Source organism: Lepus europaeus, chromosome 9 (genome assembly GCF_033115175.1).
Source record: "Lepus europaeus isolate LE1 chromosome 9, mLepTim1.pri, whole genome shotgun sequence".
In the NCBI taxonomy this organism is placed as follows: domain Eukaryota; kingdom Metazoa; phylum Chordata; class Mammalia; order Lagomorpha; family Leporidae; genus Lepus; species Lepus europaeus.
In genome coordinates this window covers 80,470,555-80,493,518 of record NC_084835.1, presented here as the reverse complement: position 1 = coordinate 80,493,518, position 22,964 = coordinate 80,470,555, and the positions used below count along the sequence as shown (strand labels likewise).

The 22,964-nt window shown below is 43.6% G+C and overlaps 1 protein-coding gene across 1 annotated transcript in view; it reads left to right on the top strand.

Annotated features, from left to right (window-relative positions):
* The window catches only part of GAREM1 (GRB2 associated regulator of MAPK1 subtype 1), a 260,770-nt gene extending 250,439 nt beyond the window's left edge, over window positions 1-10,331 (top strand). The window contains 2 exon segments of the mRNA XM_062201514.1: window positions 3,622-3,788; window positions 5,151-10,331. Coding sequence (XP_062057498.1) covers window positions 3,622-3,788; window positions 5,151-6,045 — 1,062 coding nt within the window. The 3' untranslated portion in view covers window positions 6,046-10,331.
* Window positions 10,332-22,964: the final 12,633 nt, after the last annotated feature.

Genomic DNA, 22,964 nt, shown 5'->3' with positions numbered 1-22,964 from the left:
TTTGTTGTATTCTTAGTGACATCCGTTAATCTCTGCCTGTCAATGCATGTGACATACTTGTGCCAGAGGTGACAGATCCCCAAATTCTGCCTTCCATGTAACAATGCTGACAGCCCCTACCACTTTAGCTCTCTAATTAAATGTACATGTGGAGTAGGTAAGTGCAAAAGTGTTCGGCAAAATTCAGAAACAGAGATGAGACCTAATGGCTGTGTGCAATGGACATGCACATGGCATTCAGGGCTGGGCTGTGAGCAAGGGGTGTTTAGATAGGGGTGGGCAGTGGAAACCCCAGGTGGGAAAGCACAGGGTATGTCCAGGTGACACTGAACCCACTGCTTTAGATGGACCTGTGTCGTATAGAGAAGTAGGGGGAAATAATTGGAGAGGCCGACTATAGGCCGGCCTTTATCCGGTAACCTTAGGGGGCCTGCTAGAGATGACAAGGAACGACTGTGATGAAAGCCACATGCTGAGGCTTTTAGAAGGAATGTGCTGAAAATGTGGCACTTATATGTGAAATTGAATATGAAGGAAAACTGGGAATGGTGTGACTGGCTATCCAGTCTTGTAAATCGCCTTTTATTGTCAGATAAAATCCACTTAAAGCACAGCTACCTTCATCTTGGAATATAAATGTCTCATTTGAATCAAATCAAGGACCAAAGAAAAATGGGATGGCTACCGTTCTAAGGGAATATGAGACAGGAAAGAAGACAATAAACTATCACTCTTTATAACTTCCAAATCCCAGAACAAATACATTCTGCCAAGCCATAGAATTCTTCCCATGAAACTCAGGGAAATAAGACTTCCCTGGAGCAGTCACATTTGCAGCGATCAGAAGTAGAGCGGCTAGAACTCGAACTGGCACTCCTATGGGACAGCAGTGATGCAGGCAACAGCTTAACCTGCTGTACCACAACACTAACCCCACGTGAACTTTCTGAAGTTATAATTGACATCTCAGGTAAGCATTCCCTGATGAAATGTCATATTTAGTGACTAACTCCAGAATTGAGAAACTCTAAATTCAGCACTCTCTATGTTCTCCTCTCATTCTAGTCTAACCCATTATTAAGAAGTGACTGAGTATTTATTTAAAAAATTAAAACTCCAACTGGCAGCCTCCTCATATTTTCTATGACTTCTATTACGGAAGCCTCAAGAAAACCAAGCTCACCTGTGATACGGTCACAGCCATCCCTCCTAGGTTGTATAGATGTTTCCCAAGAGGGAAAGGGAACTCTTAGCTACTGTGCACATCACTAACAAGAAGGGAAAGGACACAATGGATATACTTTGTAACCACTATATTTTATTAGTGCCCCCAAAAGCCAGGGAGTGGGGAGATCCAGCCAGAAGTAAAACCTCCTAAGAAGATCCCATAGCGGTGCAAGATCCTGTTTCTGACTCAGCTCAGGGGTCCCCTTCTCATTCTCCAAACCCTGCTTCCCACTATGTTTTCTTCCCGCAGTCACCTGCCACCGCCACCCCACACCCCAACACCACCACTGTAGAAGCTCAAAAGGGAGGAGCCCACCAGTGTGGGGGAAGAAATCGGCTTCTGTGAATGTTTTATTTTAGCCTAAAGATCTTCTCCGGATTAAAAAACTTCCTCCTTGGCAACCCAGCAGCCTCTGTAGCAGGGCCATGGATTGTGCAGGTAGCCCCAGTGGGCCCCAGCCCCAAGAGGCTTTGCAAACTGCTTCATTTCGCTTAGCATCAAGGCTCCCAGGCCACACGAGGTCATGTGGCTGTTGTTAATGGCTGGCTTTCTTTGGCAAGTGAATCAGGTGTGGAATACTGGTTGGAGGCCCAGTGTGCAGCCTGTGTAGCACAAAGATGTAACATTTAACATGTAAGTCCATTTCATGTTGTCTTGAGCAAACTCAGCAGCAAAGCTAAGGGGAGCTGTCTATTTCATTTCACCGCTTGGAAAGAAAGGTATGGAAGGCAGAAGTGAAAAAATTGGTGAGAACATGTCCTAAAAGTAGGCGAGGGAATTTCAAAGCTCAGCACTTTTGATAGTCGCAATTGGCTCTAGTTGTGCTGGGGCGATTTGGGTAGACTTAGCAGAACCAGGTATAAGCTGCCCCCTGCTGCCGGACACAGAGAAGTACATGCAGAGTATCTGTGATTGAAAACTGTTTTGAAACGCCAGTGGGGAATGGGAAGCAAAGGGAAAAATGGCAGGCAGACTCCCCAAAACCGTGGACGTCACAGGCCATTTGCAGCCTTGCCAGTGTGAAGACAAAAAGAGGATGAGGGAGCTGGAAGCCACTTCTACAGAAAATACTGGTGTTTAGACCTGGGCAGCGGCCTCATTTCTGCACCTTCAACTTTCTCAAAGTAGGTGCCTAGGGCTATAGTATCATCGGGAGCTTGTTAGAAACGCAGGCTTCTCAGGCCCACTCTTAGTCCCCTAAATTACGGTCTGTGTATTAACAAGATCCCTGGTGATTGCCATGCATATTTATATTTGAGAAGTAGGTTTTTTTTTTTTAAGATTTATTTATTTATTTGAAAGAGTTATAGAGAAAGGGGGAGGGAGGGAGAGAGAGAGAGAGATCGTCCCTCTACCAGTTCACTCCCCTAGATAGCTACAACAGCCAGGACTGGGTCAGGTCAAATCCAGGAGCTTCATCCAGGTCCCCTACATGGGTGGCAGGAGCCCAAACACTTGAGCTATCTTCCACTGCTTTTCCCAGGCCATTAGCTAAAAGCTGAACTGGAAGTGGGACAGCCAGGATGAGACCCGGCATCCACATAGGATGCTGGCATCATAGGCGTTGGCTTTACTCACAACGCCACAATGCCGGCCCCCATTTGAGAACATGTAAGCCTGTAAAAAGTCTATGTTTCCCTAACGTTTGGTGCAGCTGAATTCTGTTTTAACAATGAATAAACAACTCAACCTGAGTTCACTTCTCTATAACTCGTTATGTCCTTACTTTTTTAATACTTCCATTTTGTGTGGCATCACATTTCCATAGCTCTTTAACCAAAGACAGTATATCTGGCTGTATTCTGCCTTACTTGCTGTATTTCAGCAGCAACTGATGTTGGCCAAGAAGTTTCTTTCAAAATCAGCCTGGTCCCAGCAAGTACATGACAGGCATCTGATTTGATCTCTGGTAGCCTCTGTGTTTAACCATCTTTCTTTTATCTTTTTTAAAGATTTACTTATTAATTTGAAAAGCAGAGTTAGAGAGAGATAGTGAGAGAGAGATCTTCTATCCACTGGCTCACTCCCCAAATGGCCACGATAGCTGGAGCCAGGAACCAGGAACTTCTTCCAGGTCTCCCATGTGAGTGCAAGGGCCCAAGCACTTGGTCCATCCTCCACTGCTTTCCCAGGCACATTAGCAGGGAGCTGGATTGGAAATGGAGCACCGAGGACTTGAACCAGCACCTCTATGGGATCCCAGCATTGCAGGTGGCAGCTTTCCCTGCTACACCACAATGGCAGCCCCTAACCGTCTTTCTCGTGAGCTCCTCCAGTCTTCTCTTTCCATTTCTTGACCCCTGACATCACTGTTTGAGAAGCCACTTTACCTTACAGGGTCCAGCTACGGTCCCCAGTCTGTTGCTAACCTGAAGTGTTCTTTTTTGCGCCAGGTCAGGGAAGAATGCCGGCTCCTGAACGCCCCACCTGTTCCGCCCCGAAGTGCAAAGCCTTTGTCCACGAGCCCCTCCGTCCCTCCTCGCACGGTCAAGCCAGCGCGGCCGCAGACTCGCTCTCCCAGCCCCACTTTGTCCTACTACTCTTCGGGACTGCACAACATGTAAGTCCTGCTGCCGGGCCCTCTGCAACCTGAGCTCCTCCGCCGGCCCGCAGGTTCTGGAGACTCTTTCCAAGGTAGCCCACACCTGGCAGGGTGGCCAGAGAGGAAATTTTTTTTTCTTTAGTGATTTTGCCAGAAGAGCATGATGAGTTGGTTTTTTCAGTTTAAAGGGAAGGACCAGTGTCCTGGGAAGAAAGGGTGCACCAAGGATCTGAGAAATTCAGTGGTGACCGCCAAATGGGAACAGCCTTTGGACTGCCCTCAGTCCTCACGAGCCAGCATCCCGTTCTTTCCACCCTGACTTTGACACAAGCAGGTGGCACCCTCAGCCAGCACTAGGGCTCCCTTGGCTCTCCACTCAGGATTTGCCTTCTCGACCACAGCTGGGGAGTTGTGCCCTCCTCCGGACCCTTCTAGTGCTCTGAGTGCCTTCTTTTGCAACACCTTCCATTGTAGCAAATGCCAGTATTTTTCTAAAAGAAATCTTTCATATTTATCAAGTTAAAATCTATCTCCATGTAACTTTCAATTCTTTCTTATGTCTAGAGAATCAGATAGGTCCGCCCCATTTCTCTTGGTCCGCCTCTGAGGCTGTGAAGTCAGCTTTCATGCACGACTTTCTCTTCCAAAAGAAACAGTGTCAGTTTCATAGGCTGTTTCCTCTGAGCTCACTGCCTGCTCCCTCATCAGCCCCACACCCACCTCTCAGCACACTCTGGTTCGCCATCTCTCTTCCAGCACAGCCTCAGAGCTGAGTGCACCACCCCACGTGTGCTCTTTACAGTTAAAGTAGCTCTCTTTGTAGGTATTCTTGGTTTTCTGGCTGTTTGAATCCTTCAGCTACTGCCTCTGAGTGATAGAGAAACCAGGCATTTATCTGAAGCATTTCTTCCTATTTCAGACCTGTGGGTGGAGATAGTGGTGACATCACACAAGGATGGCAAGCATGAGACATCCATTCACCACTCTTTGACTCCTCCTTTGTGCATGGCAGGCATCACTAATCAATCTTGAGACCTGTTGGCACAATGCCAAACAGGACTTCAGAATTTTTCTCACTGTGAAGATACGGGCACCCACTGATAATGACTTGCTTTTAGCTGTCTCATTTCTGTCTCTTCTATAGTGTTTTAAGTCATTAGGCACAAATTCATAATGTTCATGTATTTTATTAAATATTGTTTTTTAGAAACTCCATGAGGTTAGCAGGTACTTTATTGAATAATTTAAAATATTATACTCTTTCCTGTCTTTTTATGCTTGGAGGTAACATCTACTGATAAGAGAAGATGTGGGATTTGACTTGTTTTGCCTATGCTGTGTGATTTCCACTAATTTCCTTTTCTGATTCCTTTCGAGCAGCGTGACTAAAAGTGACACAAGTCCTTCTGAAAGTGCTCCCGTTTCCTGTTATCCATGCAGCCGAGGGAAAACAGATTCTGTGGACCTGAAGTCCCCATTCGGAAGTCCTTCTGCAGAACCGCTGTCCTCCAGGCTCTCGTGGCCTAACCACTATTCGGGAGCATCCGAGAGCCAGACCCGGAGCGACTTCCTGCTGGATCCGAGCAGGAGTTACAGTTACCCTCGACAGAAGACGCCAGGCACACCAAAGAGAAACTGCCCAGCACCCTTTGACTTCGACGGCTGTGAGCCCCTGAGCAGCCCTCCTGGCTCGGTCACGGCAGAATTCAGTACCAGCATCTCCGGTTGTCCCAAGTCAGCCAGCTACTCCCTGGAGAGCACGGATGAGGGCACTGTCCCGGCTGGCATGACAAAGCAGAGCGTCTCATGCCCTGCGTTACCCCCCAGGGCTCCAAAACCAGTGGAAGAGAAAGCGGCCTCGGAAACATCTCCTCTGCCTCTGAAAATCGATGGTGCTGAGGAAGACCCCGAGCTGGGGTCGCCAGACCGCTCTGAGGACCAGTATTTTGTTAAAAAGGGCGTGCAGGACATCTTCTCCGTCTCCTACCCTTTCTCGTCTCCGCTGCATCTCCAGCTGGCCCCCAGGTCCTGTGGGGACGGCTCCCCATGGCAGCCACCTGCCGATCTGTCGGGACTCTCTGTAGAAGAAGTGTCCAAGTCCCTAAGGTTCATTGGTTTGTCTGAAGACGTCATATCATTCTTCGTTACTGAAAAGATTGACGGGAATTTGCTTGTTCAGCTAACAGAAGAGATCCTCTCAGAGGATTTCAAACTGAGCAAACTGCAGGTGAAGAAGATAATGCAGTTCATTAATGGCTGGAGGCCCAAAATATAGCCAAATACCCCCCCAGCTAGCACAGAGCAGAACTGCTCACTGCATGTGCTGCCAGGGCTGAGCTGGGGCACAGTTTCATGTTTTTGCACTACAAACCTTCTCTGTAAATAAGGATGAGAGAAACTTACTATGCAGATTACGTTTTTGAATGGTGAGCAGGCTATTTTGTACATCAATAAAAATGCTGTACAGAACACTTAGAGGTGTGCCTTGTACGTCACTCAACACTCAGCAGCTGCTAGAAGGAGAAAAAGGCGTGTTCAGAGAAATCACTGTTCCCCAAGTAGGTTTATGTGAGAAGGTATGATATTTATCACAAAATAGCCAAAGCTGAAAGACAGGAAAATCTTTAAAAAAAAAAAAACACTTCTGAACAACAATTCCCTTTCTTGGAGGGAGTTGACTTTAGACAATTAACTGTATATTCTGTGTTCTGTCATTTGGATTGCTTAATGCTGGTTGTTTTACTCTTGTGCCTGAAAATGTTCGCAATATGAAATGACACTTTAATGTTACATGCTTGGTGGGGATCTTTTTACCAAATGGCATTTTGGCAAAAGTCATGTGTTGATAGAGGATTTATCAACTCGTTTCTAAGGATGTTCTTAGAAATACAAGTCAGTCATGACCACAGTGATTTATCTGTAACCATTGCTGATTGTATTAAGCAGAGAAAAAACAAAATATGCGTGTATGTCCGTATCTACAAGTATAGGTACACAATATACACATATATGTAAACTGAATTTTGAATCTGATATTTTTTAGATAACATCCGTTCACTTTCATTTATCCACTGAGGTAGGGGACCATTGGCTAAGTCGATTCTCTTAGGAATAGTGGACAGGATGATTCAAAGACTCTCAGAATCCAGTCACATGAAAACTTTCCTTCCATCATGGAAAACTTGCAACAAGTCAGGGGAGGGTCTGTACTGAACAATAAGTTTGTCAACCCATTGTCTGGCTGGTTTTTTTGCATATCTACTTCCATGCTAATGTCTGGGGAAATGACAGTTTCTGGCGAATGCTACTTCTCGAGTTGAAGGGGCTTCGCCCTCTGTCCGATGGTGAAAGTATGCAGGTATCCTCAGCATGCTTCATGCTCCAGGAAGACTCAGAAATCGGATGTACCATCGTGTACTGCCGTGTGTGCTGCATATGTGGAATAATTTTAAACATACAAATAAGAGTGTTTATTTTATAACCTTGTCTTTCCTCTCTTCCAAAGAAAACACATTATGATTAGCATTCCAAGAATCCCAGGACATTAATCTGAGAATTTTTTTGCTAAATGTGATCAAATAGTCTAAAATATCATGGTATCATCAGCATTCCTGACTCCCTGAAGGGATATAAATCTTAGAAGAGTTTTAGTTCTCTGAGCAAGCTGTCGTCCAAACAGCCCTACCTCCTGTGAAAAGTCTGTCCCTGGATTCTGGACGTACAGACCTGTGACCAAGGTGCACACTGTGGCCTTTTGGATGAGATCAATAAGCCAACAAGGTGTTAGCATCACTTGCAAGATTGGGTCATATTGTATTATCTCCTCTTCCTGCTCACCAGTCTAGTTTTGTTAGACCTGTGGACTATGTCTCTTAATTCTTGGCATTAGAAAGATATTTTTTAATCCATCTACTGGTTTAGAGTGCAAGCAAATTGATACCTATTCTAATTTTCCATCTTAGATCTCCTTTTCTTAAAGTGTTTATTTTCTTCTAATATGTCTCCCAAAATGTAGATGTTTTGTTCAAGGTAAAAATAGTACCCTGTAAAACTGTCAAACAGGAGTACCTCCTAAGTAACTGACAGATCTATGAAGAGGTTTCCAGTACTGCACGCCACACGACAGGGGACCAATCAGACCTTCATGTTTCAAAAACATCCCTCCATGAGAGGGAAAGAGGTAACCTCTCAGGACTTCCCTTTAAAATGAAAACAGATAAGATACAGTTGAAAAGCTTTGCATTTTTGTTGGCTGAATGCATTCTAAAACACTTGGACATGATTCTAAGACTCGGGAGGAAGAAAATGAGTTGGTTTGGGATTCCCAGGATGGTTACCCACTATAATCAGCTGACTCCTTTCATCTTTTCTCCTTTGCAAAGACTTTACAGAAACAACAGCGGTTTTCTTTCTGTCCATTTGTTGTAGTCCTGGCATATTTATGCCAAGTTGGCATTGATTGACAATTTAGAGACTCTGAAGGCAAGGATTGTGGTCTTTGATTCACTTGTGCAACAAACATTGATTGAGCACCTTTTGTGTGCCAGATACTCCCCTGGTATCACATGGCAATTCTGAAAACAAGACCCAGCCCCTTTCCTCTCCGAGCTTATATTGTTTATATTTAAAAATCACAGTTGCTGAGACTATGTGTGTGTGGGTAAGACAGGCATGAAATCCTCTGGGCAGCTGGAGGTATGGAGACTTAAGTGTGTGCTGTCTTTAAAGAGCCCGCAGTTGGAAGAAATGGCAGCCTCTGTTACAGGCTACAAAATAAAAACCCCAAGACCAAGGCCATTAAAACTTGGAATCTGTTGGAGACAGAAGGTACCTGTGTCTCTCATTATTGTTTTTCTGACTTGGAATTTGTCTAATTGTAATAAATACCTTCTGGCATCTCCCAAGGTGCACATCAATGTAATCACCACTGCTGAGCTGGGCTCCTGTCTGAGGAAGACCTTGACTAGACAAAGGCATTCAGATCCCCGAGGGAATCATGACAAGAAGTGCAGCAGTTCTTGGTTCTTCCCTTCTGAGAGCTGTGATTTTGCAGTGAAAAGCGATGTGCAGAGATCCCCACAAGCAGAGCCTTTGCTAACCAACCAGGTCAAGCTGACTGCACCTCCTTCTGGCAATTTCCCTGCAATTGGAACAGTGACCACGGTGCTTGGGGGCAATGTCTGTCTAAACAGGACCTTTTTGGTGTCCATAAAATCATGGCTAAAATCATCATTTCCCCCATAAGAAAAGAAAATCAGCAATAAACCAAGCCAAGCAGCTAAAATGCAAAATGTGGACCTGACTTGCTGGGAGGGAGAAGTCAAACAATCAGATCAATTCCATCTCAGACTCTTGTAAACGCCTCCAAGTTCTCTCTTCTGTAAGTTGAGCTGCTCAGCTTTATGAACTGTGAAATGTACACTTCCACTCTTTCTACCCACATAGACTGTTCCAAGTTTATGAAGTCGAATGAACTTCCCATTCAGCTAAGTGGCGATGTTTATTCTTGTCTCCTATAGAAATACAGCAATCTTGTGGGATTATGACAGTCCATTCCAACTGTTTCCAGACACACACATGAACAGCTTCCACTCACATTCCAGAACCACCCGCACATAATCCATACAGCTCCCGGAGAAATTTAGGGAGTGGGTGTGGAATAGAAGGTCCTCCATTTTCCAGAAATTTTGTATAATAAGTCACTACTCATCCTGCCTAACTATGTATATGATTAACGTTTTGAATAAAAAACTAGAAAAAATAATTCTTGGGGAACCCTTCAGAGGAAATTTTAATTTCAGTCTTCTATGAAACTCTTCTGTTGGATACACAAGGCTATCAGAAACATCCATTCTATCAATTTCTACTATTTTTCTAGTAATCTAAAGGCTGCTAAGGCAAGAGTAAACAGTTCAGAATGCAAATGATGGGAAGGAGGACTTTCCTCCCGTGGGGTTGTAATATTGGGGTTATAAAAGGATTCTTATGGCCTCATCATATTAAAATCACATCATTTAGTCTTCGAAGCTTGGTGTTTTAAAATATGTCTCATTGTGATAGCCAGAAATAAGAAGTAAATGTGATTTCAGTTAAACCTATATACAAATATCTTCTGTAATTTTGCTGCTCTAATTTTTAGCCTATGAATTTTGTAATAGAGCTTATCAAATTGCGGATTTCCTTTGTTTACAATCTCATGTAGTAGGGCTCAGATAATTTCTTAGCTATGAACCTTTTCTCCCATTTTCATATTAAGTTCCATTTAAAATAGTTTAAGCCTCAAAATTGAGCTCAATTAAGAATTTGGGTTTTTTTTTTTCCTTAACTCAAATGAATCTGGCGTATTCTCTGAAAGTATTTTGTAACTGCCTCTCCAGTGACTTTGCTTGGAAAACTTAGATTGTTAACTACAAGTTAACAGTTGCATTACTTCCCAGGCATTATCTAATGGGCCCAATGTGTACCTCAAGATAAACACAGTATATTATATCTAAGAAAATTTGTTGTCTGTTGATTTAAATGGTTCTGAAATGTCTATAAATAAATGAATGTTCAAAGTTGCTCTTGCAGTTGTTCCTTAGTGAGTCAGGCCTGGGGCAGAGTTTGCTGGGGCTCTGTTCATCCTCAGTAAGGAGTGGGGAATGTCTGAGGGACTCCTGCTACTGCAGACCCATTCTGGATTAGGAGATTGAAGATTACAGCTATTACACAGAGTCAGAAGAACTTGATAACTAGGCAACTGATGGAGTTCACAGATAACCCGGTATCTGTGTGGTTAGAAGATAGAGAAGACAAAGAGAAATGGAAATGGTGAGCTTTAAAAACAAAGATACACATAACATGTTAAAGAGGAGGGGCAGGGAGTGGGCAATACAAATTCCTTCTCTCTTTGGCTTCCATTTGGTTAAACGAATCTATTTGCAACAGTGAGTAGAAGTGGATGAGAGCACTGGAGAAAAGTCACAAGCAGTCAGCAAGCCGCAGCATCCACCAACGTGTTTACAGAGAAGCTAGGGAATAGATACTGGTTAGGAGAGTTTAGGTAGCATGAAATAGCTACCCAGCATTGGGTGCCCTAGACTTTCCTGATACTAGACTCAAAGCATCCATTCTATCTTAGACTTAAGGCTTCTATTCCCTGTTTCACAGGGATAAAACCTGTGACTAAACCCATGCATGGCCACCATCCTGGATTCTAATGGTGTGAAAGGAACTGTAGGCTTGACATAGGTTGGCAAAAACGGCCAAGGATCTACCTCAAGCTCCTAGGAGTATTTAGATCTGGCATGCACAAGGGCATTTGACTGTTCCAATTGAATAGAGCAGAATAAATTTGAGTTTTAAAATTTGGGGTGGAATCAAATGCCCTCAAATTGCTGCATATCTGAGATTAGAAAATGTCATTGAAAATAGTAATAATGATGAGGGCCAGGACTGTGGCATGGAGAGTAAAGCTGCCAACAGCATCCCACTTGGGTACAAGTTCAATTCCTGACTGCTCCACTTCCTATCCAGCCCCCTGCTAATGTGCCTGTGAAAGGCAGTGAAAGGTGGCCCAAGTGCTTGGGCCCCTGCACCCACATGGGAGACCAGGAAGAAGCTTCTGGCTCCTGGCTTCAGCCTGGCCATTGCAGCCACTTAGGGAGTCAGTCAGCAGATGGAAGACCTCTCTCTGGCTCTCCCTCTCTGTAGCTCTGACTTTCAAATAAATCAAATTGGGGGTAGGGGAGACAATAAGTAGTGAGTAAATACTTATTTCGATGAAATGAATTTTCCCTTAGAATGCCCCCCACCACTACCACAAATACCTCAGTCCCTTCTTGCTTCACTAACTGGTGCATCCTTCAGGATTTACCAGCTGTCATCCCCGAGCTCATTAGGTTCCACTTCTTGTGCTGCCGGAGCTCCCTGTGTGTGACTTATCTGTTCCTTTCTAAGCTGTCAGTGACTTGGTTTCAGGGCATGTCTTCACTGTTCTGTCTTCAAAAGCACAGGCTCCTTGAGAGTCTATTGAACGACACATGAAAGCCATTGCATTGCAAATGGTGGCCGGTCCCTGCCACCAACCTTCTGATGGCAGCCACATGGTATCAGAGTGCAGTAAAGCCAGATGAATGATATCGCTGGAGCCTAGTATCAGCATAAAATATTTGAATAGACTGAAAAAGAAGATGCAGACTTGTTCAGAGATCTCAGGTTGAGTTTATATCATTGGCCAATGAGTAAATTTTTCTTGCAGTTTATTTAAGCCAATGACTTCCATTTTTTGCTGGATATAAAATTAACCAAAAATATCAGTGTGTCCCTATAGACTGACTGAACTGTTAGCCCTTAAGGACAAAGGCAATTGAAAAGTAGTAGATATGATTGATCTACGATAAGAAGGATTTCAGAGCTAGAGGCAGTGATGCCTAAAGATAAGAAATACAGATTCGGAGTCGTCAGAACTATGCCTGTCCAGGGAACATGTTGCAAGGCATTGTAAATACGACCTTGAGACAGATAATACAAGTTTAGGTCTAGAGCAAAACTTGGGAATGATCTGACCCATCTTCTTCACTTCATAGGAATAAAATCTTCAGAAGGTAAATGACCCTACCCAGACATATTTGGGTTGGGGTAGAACCAAGGCTAAAATAAAATCTGATTCCCTATTTTATATTCATTCCATTACAGCAGTCTCCTAATTTTCTAGATCTTTGAGTTTCAAAAATAACTTTTAATATTTTTATAGTGCATGAAATGCTCTACCCCAGTCCTCCAACTTCTGAAGCTAAAAACCAGGAAATAATCCTCAGTTGATAACTCCTAGTCAGTGGTAGGTGGAAATCAAGGGAAAACTCATAAAATAGAAGATCTGCAAACTTCTGCTCTTTGATTGGATTTCTTAATAAGACAGGTGTAACATGGAAAATGTAGGACATTTACAGACAGCACACGCACACCTTTGTCCCGCTGTATGCCTGATAGCAGCTAGGCAGTTTGCAAACTGTGGCACTTGGAGAAGCAACTGTAGAACTAAATATGGCCACAGGGTGTCAGGCTTTTCCATTCAGCCAGTGACTACCCAGGGATTACCCCAGCCAACTGTAAATGAAGGACAAGTTATGGGCTGCTAATAGTGACTTTTTTGCCAGAATTAACCTATAGCATGTGCTGCTCCTCTTGATTCTGAGTCTCTGGAATTCTGGAAGTGAATAGTGCTGGTCAGAAGCTCTTCAGTAAAAAGAAATTGTATTCTTTTGAAGTGTTGATATTCCATTGTTGGTTTTAAGCAACAAAACTTTAAAACTGAAACAGAAGTCTAACAAGTAACATTAAACTAAGCTGACTTTCAACTTAGAGCTGAGAAAACACATCTTGCATCCTGCTTCACCTGAAACATCAAACCATGAACCTACCTGAGTGATCCTGGAAGGAAGGACAAAGAAAAGAGAAATCCTAAGAAAAAAATTCTCAAACTGCAGTTTGGGCATTGACATGTTTCTATTTCATTCTTTATGCTCTTTACTACTCTCCAAGGTGCAGTTAACAACAAAGTAGAGTCCGTCTTTTTCGATTCAACTTTTATTTTTTAGGATTTATTTATTTGAAAAATAGGATTACAGAGAGAGAAGGAGAGACAGAGATCTTCCATCCACTGGTCACTCCACAAATGGCCAGAGTGTATTAGCAGGGAGCTGTTTCGGAAGTGGAGCAGCCGGGACATGAACCAGCATCAATATGGGATGCCAGCAACACAGGCAGTGGCTTCACTCACTGTTCCACACAGCTGGTCCCTCAATACAACTTTTAAGGAGGTGGCTGATTTTATAAATCCAGTAAACTGCCAAGAATTCCATTTCTAAACTGATAGAAACTGCAGCTAGCAGTTGACGTTTTTGTATAACCATACTTGGGTTTTTATCACCCAGGAGCCGTGCGTGTGGTGGTTCTGGGAGTGGAGCACACCAGTGCACAGAAGCAGCTCTTCACGTTGTAAACAGGTCTGCTCTGCTGGTTTATGTTTCTTTTCGTTTCCCCCATGATACACAGGAAGGCCCTTGCTTTGGGCTTCTCCTCTCCATGAAGACTACAATTAAACCAATCCTGCATATGTCTCCTATCTGCCCCCCATCTAAAAGTGAAAAAGTTTAGCAATGAAAATTATCATTTTACCATTGAAGCCAATGTAATCTTGAGAAGTTACAAAACTGATCATTCACGAACTTGGAAGGGACTTGAACCCCTCACACTGGGACGCTCTGTTTCTGTGTCTGAAGATGTCCAGCTGGGAGAGGCCCGTTCCTGACACTGAGCACTCTCCAGCTCTCCTTTCTGTGCTCTTCCTCATTTTGAAACTTGAATTGTCCACCTGCTTTTATGCTAGGTGAGTTCTATCTCAATTTTTATAAATGTTCATCTATTCCTCCATGATGATAAACTGTGACTCAGGTAATTTTCTGTCTTATTCTTTCTCTGAACTTGAGACGGTCAATTTTCTTTCTAGTTTTCCTATTAGATAAGAATTGCACTTGAGTTCTTGTTACCATGATTCAGTTCCGGGTACACCAGTTGTCTGCAGCACTTTCTGGAGAAGCAAGATTTCCCTGTGTTCATCATCCTGGATGACAGAGGATGTAGAAGCTATTTGCCCTGGCAGGAGGAAAAAGCAAATTGCATATAACTCTCTTAGAGAAACTGACAAAGGACTGTGAACTATGAACCAGTTAATCATTGCTAGTGTGTTATTTGGAGGCTGAGATAACTAACTTATCTGTCACAGATAACTAACTGTAAAAGAACAGTTTGAAATATGGAATGAGAAGATGAAGTACTTGTTGTCTTTATTTAGTTAACCATTAAAGAGAACTCCCCAGAATTAAAGGTCGAGCAGAGATGCTGTTATGTAACCCTCGCCAGCTTGTTTGGGAGGCATGCTATTGATCGATTGAATGGTTGCCAAATTGCCAATATTGACCACTTTTAGAGCATCCATCTTCCATTCATAGGCTTTGTCCGCTCCTGACTGCCCCCAAGGTCAGGGTGTGACCATCTTGGGAGGAGTGGAAAGGAGGCGTCAGCTGTCACTGTGGTGGAGGAAGAGCTGACACGGCCAGCCCTCAGCAAGGCCAGCACCCAGCTCCTGGGCCGTGGCTTCACTCCCTGGCAGACTCTTCTCTCAACCTAACTCAGCTGCTCACCTCACTCGTTGTTTGCCCAAATAAGGTTCCCAACAACTCTTCCTTCTCCTGTTCCAGTTTTCTTCTCACACCTCTTTCCCTGGCGCTTCCCAGATCTTTACCCACACTAGCTCAAATTTCACCTTGCCCTGAGTTCCATTTTTGCTTTTTTATTCTATCTTCAGCTGGCATATTATGATGCTTTAAAACACCTTCTGAAGTGGAAATTTGGCATAGCAGTTAAGATGTTGCTTGGGCTGCCCACATCCCATATGGGAGTCCCTGGGTTAGAATCCTGGCTCCACACCCAATGCCAGCTTCCTACTAATGTGTACCCTGGGAGACAGCAGTGATGCCCCCAAGTGATTGGGTGCCTGCTACCCACACTGAAGGCCTGGATGAGTTCTGGGCTTCCAGCCTCATCTTTGGTCAATCCCTGGGCCATTGTGGACATCTGAGAGTAGATTAGCAGATGGGAGTTCTCTCTCATTCTCTCTTGCTCTCCCTCCACCCCCAATCTCTCTCTCTCCCTCTCAAAAAAAATTTTTAATCTGATTTTCAAGATCTCCTAGATGAACAGCATTGGAGAAATTGTCTTGGTCTTTCTGGCAGAGGGAAGGAGGAAGAACGGGCAGCTGGTGTGCCCTTGTATGAATTAATTCAGGGAAATAATTTGGGGAAAATACCCAACACCTTCTCAAACAGTAAAAATTTACCTTCTCAATAAATACTAGATGAAATGAATGCTAAAGACAGGTTAATAATTGCTTTTAATATTGACAGAATACTTAGCAACCAGTCCCTTACCCTGTGGCATGCCCCCTGAGAGATACACCCTGTATACTTAGCTGGAGGTTTGTTTCTTGGCTCCTGGATTGTCCAGCACAGTTATTCTTTAGACCTGGGCCACAGCACCCAGCCCTGCCATGGCCACAGGATCACTTTGTTAATATCACCACCTGGGAACCCCTGGGCACAGCCTCTGGTTAGACAGCTGCTCCTGCACACAGGCACCACCAGTCCCTGGGTGGCTTCCCAGCTCTGTGCACAGCTGCACATAGGGTGAATTACATGTGTGTTTTCTTTGAATCTCAGGGCAGATGTTTTCTCAAACCTCATGGGTCAAACTCATGAGAAGTCAAAAACAGACCCCATAGCAGTTAAGACACCATGTGGGATGCCCAAGTCCCATATCAGAGTGCCTGGTTAGAGTTCTGGCTCCACTCCCAATTCCAGCTTCCTACTAACGTGCACCTTGGGAGGCAGTGGGTGATGGTTCATATACTGGGGCCCCTGACACCCATGTGGGAGACCCAGATCAAGTCCCAGACTCCTGGCTTCAGCCTGGCCCAGCCCCAGCATTGAGGTCATTTGGAGAGTGAACCAGTAAATGGAAGATCGATCTCTCTCTTTCTCTGTAACTCTGTCTTTCAAATTAATAAATATTAGAGAGAGAGAGAGAGAGAGAGAGAGAGAGAGAGAGAGAGAGAAGCTTACAATCCAGCAACAAAATGAGACACCTAGACCCATTCACTTTCTCGGGAAAATGGCCCAGTGGTGCTGGAATGAAGACATGTGTGTGGGGTCAGAAGGTATTATGACAGCACTGAGGCAAGGCAGGATGGGAAGGAAACAAGGAGGAACAAGCTGGTGTAACACTGAAGAAAGAGAAGAATTTTTGCTAAATTTAAATCCACCAACCAATCCATGTACTTACCCACTGACTGATGCATGGACTAACCAACAGATACTATGGAACATACACCATGGGTAAATTGCTGAGTGGGTTGCTGTGGGGAAGGTATAAAGATGAAACCCAATTCCTGACCTCAGAGCATCTAAACACCAACTCTTTCCTTCCAAGGAAAAGGCCAGTCCCTATTGGTGCATTGTCTTGCCACTTTCCATACCAATAAGGAGGAATCGCCTGCCTTCTTTGTGCTTGTATATCAGCCCTGGCATACTTTTTGTTTTTGTTTTCCCTTTGGGTTTAACTTTCAAAGAAATGAAAGCCTCGCTCTTCCTTGCTCAAGGCAATTTTATTCCTTCAGTATTGTTCCCAAGACTGTTTAAGCTTTTCAAAGTCAAAGAAAGTGGATTAGCTTAGATACAGAGGTAGACTGGTTCATTAACTAAACTTTGTGGAATATACAACACTTTTTGTTTAGATTGAACAATTTTTAACATTTTTCAGATTTGCTTTGTACATAAAGTACATTTTTCTTTCTAACAAAGACTGTGATATCTGTTGCTTCCCATTTATGGATGTCGTGGTGGTAAGAATGATTAGTTTTAACATATTTTAGGCTGAAAGACATGGAACAGTGAAAGGAGAAAATGAAACTCTGCATACTATTTGCCTAGAATTCATGCCAAAGAAATCAGCTTCATTATTTTTGTTTCTTTTGTTAAAAAATGTTTAAAATTTAAAAAAATTAAGTTTATTTCAGAATAGCTTAAATAAGTTTTTTTAAAAAGATTATTTATTTCAGAGATAGAGTTACAGATAGTGAGAGGGAGAGACAGAGAAAGGTCTTCCATCTGCTGGTTCACTCCCCAGATGGCCTCAATGGCTGGAGTTGTGTCAATCCAAAGTCAGGAGCTAAGAGCTTCTTCCAGGTCTCCCATGTGGGTGCAGGGGCCCAAGCATCTGGGCCATCTTTTACTGCTTTCCTAGACCATGGCAGAGAGCTGTGTCGGTATAGGAGCAGCTAAGACTAGAACCAGTGCCCATATGGGATGCCGACTAAGCAGGTAGAGGATTAACCTACTAAGCCACAGCTCCGGCCCTAAAACAAATTTTTTAAAGGTATTTTTTTATTTACTAGAAAGAGTGGCAGAGAGAGAAAGACAAAGAGAGAAGGAGATTTGGGCGAGGCCAAAGCCAGGAGCCCAGAACTCCATATGGGTCTCCAAGCACTTGTGTCATCTGCTGCTGCTTTCCTGGGTGCATTAAAAGGAAGCTAAATTGAAAGCAGAGCAGCAAGGATTCAAACTAGCCCTCCAACATGGGATGCCCCCATTGCAAGCAGCAGCTTAACTACTGCACCACAACACTTGGCCCCCAGAATCCTTTTAAATTTACAAAACAAAAATTATGAAATAATAATACAGAAAGTTCCCATGTACCACTTTCCCTATTAGCATCTCACATTCGTGTCTTAGGCGTCATTCTTGTCCACTTTCAGAGATTTCAAGAGAAATTCCTAACTGGGGGAAATAGATCTCCAATGTAGCTATAATCATGAAAGTTTTGTTCCTGTTTCGAGGTGCTCCCTTCAGGGTAGAAGACCAAGTAGCTTTGTAGTTGCTGCTTATATGAATGGAGGGTGGGGTGGGAAAGTGGTCCTTTGTGAGAAGCTCCTGCTCATTGGCCTAAGTTTAAATTCCAGAACCCCAAATAAACTTGATGAAAAGATTGATTGGGGGTAGGAAAACAGATCCTGGGCTTCACCAGGATGTGCAGTGAGGGCCCAAGTTTCCGTACTGGCTGGAGTTTCTCTAAACTCTGGATTCCACATAGGCCTTGTTCCCATCCATGGATGTCGTGATGGTCATCAGTTGATTCAGTCATCAATCGATCAACAAGTAGACCAGGCATTGTGCTGTATGTTAAATATACATAAATTAATATAGCCCATGATTCCCTTCTCTATGACGAGGGGATTTAGTTATTCTCCTGTTTTATAAAAAGTTATGTTAGAGGTGGCCATTTAGTCTAATGGCTAAGATGCCCACATACCTTATTGGTATGGGTTCGAAGGTTTGGGTTCGATCCCTGGCTCTGGCTCCTGATTCCAGCTTCCTGCTAATGCAGACACTGGGGGGGCAGTCGGTGATGGCTCAAGTACTTCAGCTTCTGAGAGCCATGTGGGAGACCTGGACTGAGTCCCTGGCTCCTGACTGTGGCCCTGGCCCAGTCTCAGTGGTTGGGAACCTTTGGGAGGTGAATGAGCATAATGGGCGTTCTCTTTCTTTTCCCTTCTTTCTGTCTCTCTGCTGCTGAAATATAAATAAATAAATACATTAATAAATAAGTTTAAAAATTTATTTTGAATTCTTCTTCATGTCCATTAATTTCTTCTATTCTTTTTTTTTTAATTATGGCAGATTAAAAATTTGGCATACCCCAAGGCCTCCTTCTGCCCAGAAAGGAGTAGGAGCAGGTGTTGGATGAGAGAACATTTCTGTGTTCCAGCATTTTCATATATGTTTATGTATTTCAGTGAAAAGGGAAAAGTTACATTAGCAGAACTGCTTCTTCTGAAATAGGAAAAAGGTAAAAGCTAATTCTGTCTGAGACCAGCTACAAGTTTGCTGGGCTCAGCACAAATAGGAAAGAGGCCTCCTGTTTCAAAAGTAAGAAATTCAAAACAACAACAGCAGGGCATTAACCCAAGCCTGTGTACTTCTCCTTTAAAAAAAAAAAAAAAAAAGATTTATTTGACAGGTAGAGTTACAGAGAGAGAGAGAGAGAGAGGAGAAAGAGAAAGAGAGAGACCTTCCAGCTGCTGGCTCACTCCCCAGATGGCTGCAACAGCTGGGGCTGGGCCAGGCCAAAGCTAGGAGCCATCAGCCCCTTCCAGATCTCCCACATGGGTGCAGGGGCCCAAGGACTTGAGCCATCCTCCTCTGCTTTTCTCAGGCCACCAGCAGGGAGCTGGATTGAAAAAGGAACAGTCAGGACTCGAAGTGGCACCTATATGGGATGGCTGCATTGCAGGTTGCAGCTTAACCCACTACACCACAGCACCAGCCCCAAAACATGAAACTTATAAGCATGAGATCTCATGACTATGTAGGTTGCATGCCCAGGAAACTGGCCCTGCACTTACCATACATGGGATGGGAAGTCCATGCTTCCTATGCCCTACCATGAGCTTAGCTCTTATTGAACCACATATCCAAGGAGAACTAAACTAGATGATCTCAAGATACTGCCCTAGACCAGCATTTCCTAAAACCTGGTCTGAGAAATGTTGGATAAATGTTAAGTTAAATATAGTCAACATATTTTTATTGAGAATTTCTCAGAGCCTTTAACATAGAGATGCAGTAGATTACACAGTACTTCACAAAAATTGATGATGGTTTGAGACAACTGACAATACAGGCAAGAGTAAGAGTAAGGATGTGACCTCAGAGGGTGAATGACCTAACTTATTCTAAAGTTGTGTTCTGCCCTCAAATTCTGGTTCATGTATCAGAAGTTTCGCAGGATGGCCTCCATCTCTACAGTCAACAATAAGGCAATGAACATTTATGCCATGCATGTGACCGACACTCTCCTACCCAATATCTGATTTCCTCTTCTTCCCACTCATAGAGTCCTGATTTGTTCAGGGATCAAAATATTCACCACTGTGGCAGTTGCAGCTGGGGTGGTCATGTGTCCTACTTTTAGCCAACTGGACATTTGTGGAGTGGATCCTCTGGGAAATATATTTCCTGACTAAAAAGGGCAGTGCTCAGTTGCCAGTGTCTTTTACTCTTCACGGGTCCAATCTTTCTTTCTGATTCAAATTCAGGAAAAATGTTTGTAGGTTCAAGATCCAAGTGATAATGGTGAGGATGAAAGCCAACAACAAGGCCCATAGAGCAAGAGACCTGAAGGGTCCCGGTTCCTGGATGACCTCCCTCGGTAGGTGGATGAGTCCCAAATCACCTTCTTTGGGCTTCTTGATTGTTGTGAAAAATATCCCCTACCTGGGCTAAGCCATTGTAGTGGGGTTTAGGTTCTGTAGAGACAAATACAGACTTAACTGACGGACTGCCTCTAATGTAGCACACCCAACTCTGAGTCAGAGTCCTCTTCACACCCTGTTTCCTGGTTTCTTTTCTGTCCAGTTGCCCAAGGAACAGCCTGGGAACCTCCCTCTATGCCTCCTCTCTCTCACTGCTTTTAAGCTGTGACAGCTATTGCACCACTGCTGCTGCTGCCGCTGGCCCTGAAATGTAGTCTCTAAAATTCCCAGGAGGCAGTGTCGTGGTCTTCCGACTCTGAGGAGATCCCATGCTCCCCAAATTTGAATGCTTCAGAGGCCAGTATGGGTAGATGGAAAGAGGGCTTCTCCCATTCAGGCACACTCCTGGTAGAGCCTAACAGAATGTCTGTGCTGACAGGTTCTGTGTGGCTAACTCTCCCTTCATCCTTTCATATAGGAGAGGGTTTGGCAAGGGTTCTGGTTTCAGCAATGTCATTCAGGCATCTATAACAAGTCCCATGAGCAGAGTAGCTCATAAACAACAAAAAGTTAATTCTCACTGATCTAGAGGTTGGGAAGCCAAATCAGAGAACCAGTAGATTTGGTGTCTGGGAGGGCTTTCTCATCACAGATGGTACCTTCTGGCTGTTGTCCCCATATGGTGGAAGGGGCTAGCTAGATCTCTGGACTCTCTTTTTTATAAGTGCACTAATCCCATTCATGAGCCCTCGTGACCTAATCACCTCACAAAAGCTTACTTGTTAATACCATCACGTTGGTGAACAATTTTCAAAATACAGCTTTTGAAAGGGACACAAACAAGTACCATCATTGGTCAGAAATTTCATATTCTATTGTTTCTTCTTATATGTAAAGCCCTGGGAAGGCTATCATAATATTAATCTTTTATTTCCTTTCCGATATTGTGTTATGAGAGGAAACAGTAAAAGTTGTAGGCACCTGGGCCTATGGGAGGTTGAAAGGCACTTGCTTTCCAAGATAAATGCTAGCTCTTAAGTTTGATCAATTGTCAACTCCTTCCAGTTTTTCCTTCTAAACAGTTAACCCATTTCTCTTCATCCACACTGATACTACATCCAGTCGCCTTAGTCCCTGGCATGGATTATCTGCAGCCTCCTACCTGGTCACCTCTCAGCACCCAAGTTTGCTCATTATAATCCATTTCCCACCTACATTCACAGTGGTCCCATCCACCCTTGCCACTCCTCTACTTACAATGACAAAATTTCCCCTTTGCTTCCAAATGATGACCAGACTGTCTTCCCTTCACAATGACCTTGGTGGAAAGGCTCCAGTCTACTGCTACATTTGTCACCAACATCTTTTGTTTGCTACTCACCAGTCCTCATGTAAGCAATGCAATGTTTTGCAACTCCAGGACTTGGCAAATTTTGGTTCTTCTCATGAATATTTCCACCCTCTCCCTCCTCCCCATCAACTTCCTAATTCCTATGGTATTCCAGGCTGCAGTTGAGATGCCACCGTCTCCAGGAGACACTATCAGAGTTCCAAAACAAAATGAAGTTCTCTCCTTATCAACTCCCTGAGCACCTTGAAACGAATCCATGCCTGAAAACATGGGCACTGACTCAGAAAGACTCGAATGTAAATTTAGGTTTGGTTATTTGCTTGCTTTGTGATAATGGATCAGTTATCCCTTTTAGATGCAATTTCTATAAAATGAGCATAACAGTAGTAGCCACCTCTATTTCTGCTTTGTAAATTAAACAATACATGTAAATTCCTATGTTCCAATGAATGAAGCACAGTGATTGTTCATTAAATAGTTTCATTATTGAAAACCTTCAACATGCAGGCAGAGAATGTGTCTTCTTCACTAGAGCAGCATTAATGCCTAGCTGTAGGCTGAAAACATAATATATGCTCAATAAACCTTGCTCGAAAGGTATTAAATTATTGTCACCAAAGAAATGCATCCTCCTTGAGGCAAATCCTGATGAGGATGGAACCATGTGGAAGAACTTAGTCATGCCTCATGGTGGCATTTCACAGCTTTTTCTGGGTGACTGCAGAGCTGAGGACATAGTCATGGTTCTTCTGTGATTCCTTCATCAGGCCTATTTTAAATATTTTTTAAAAATTTTTATGTACTGAAGAGGCAGAGAGATAGAAACACAGACCGACAGAGAGACAGAGAGCTCCCATCTGCAGGTTCACTCCCCTAATGCCTGCAATATAAAGCTGAGGCTGGGTCAGGTCACACTTGGGCTGGAAACTCCATCTGGGTGTCTTCTTTGCTTAAATTTTTTAAAAAGGACAGGTACTGGCATTGTGATATAGCAGGT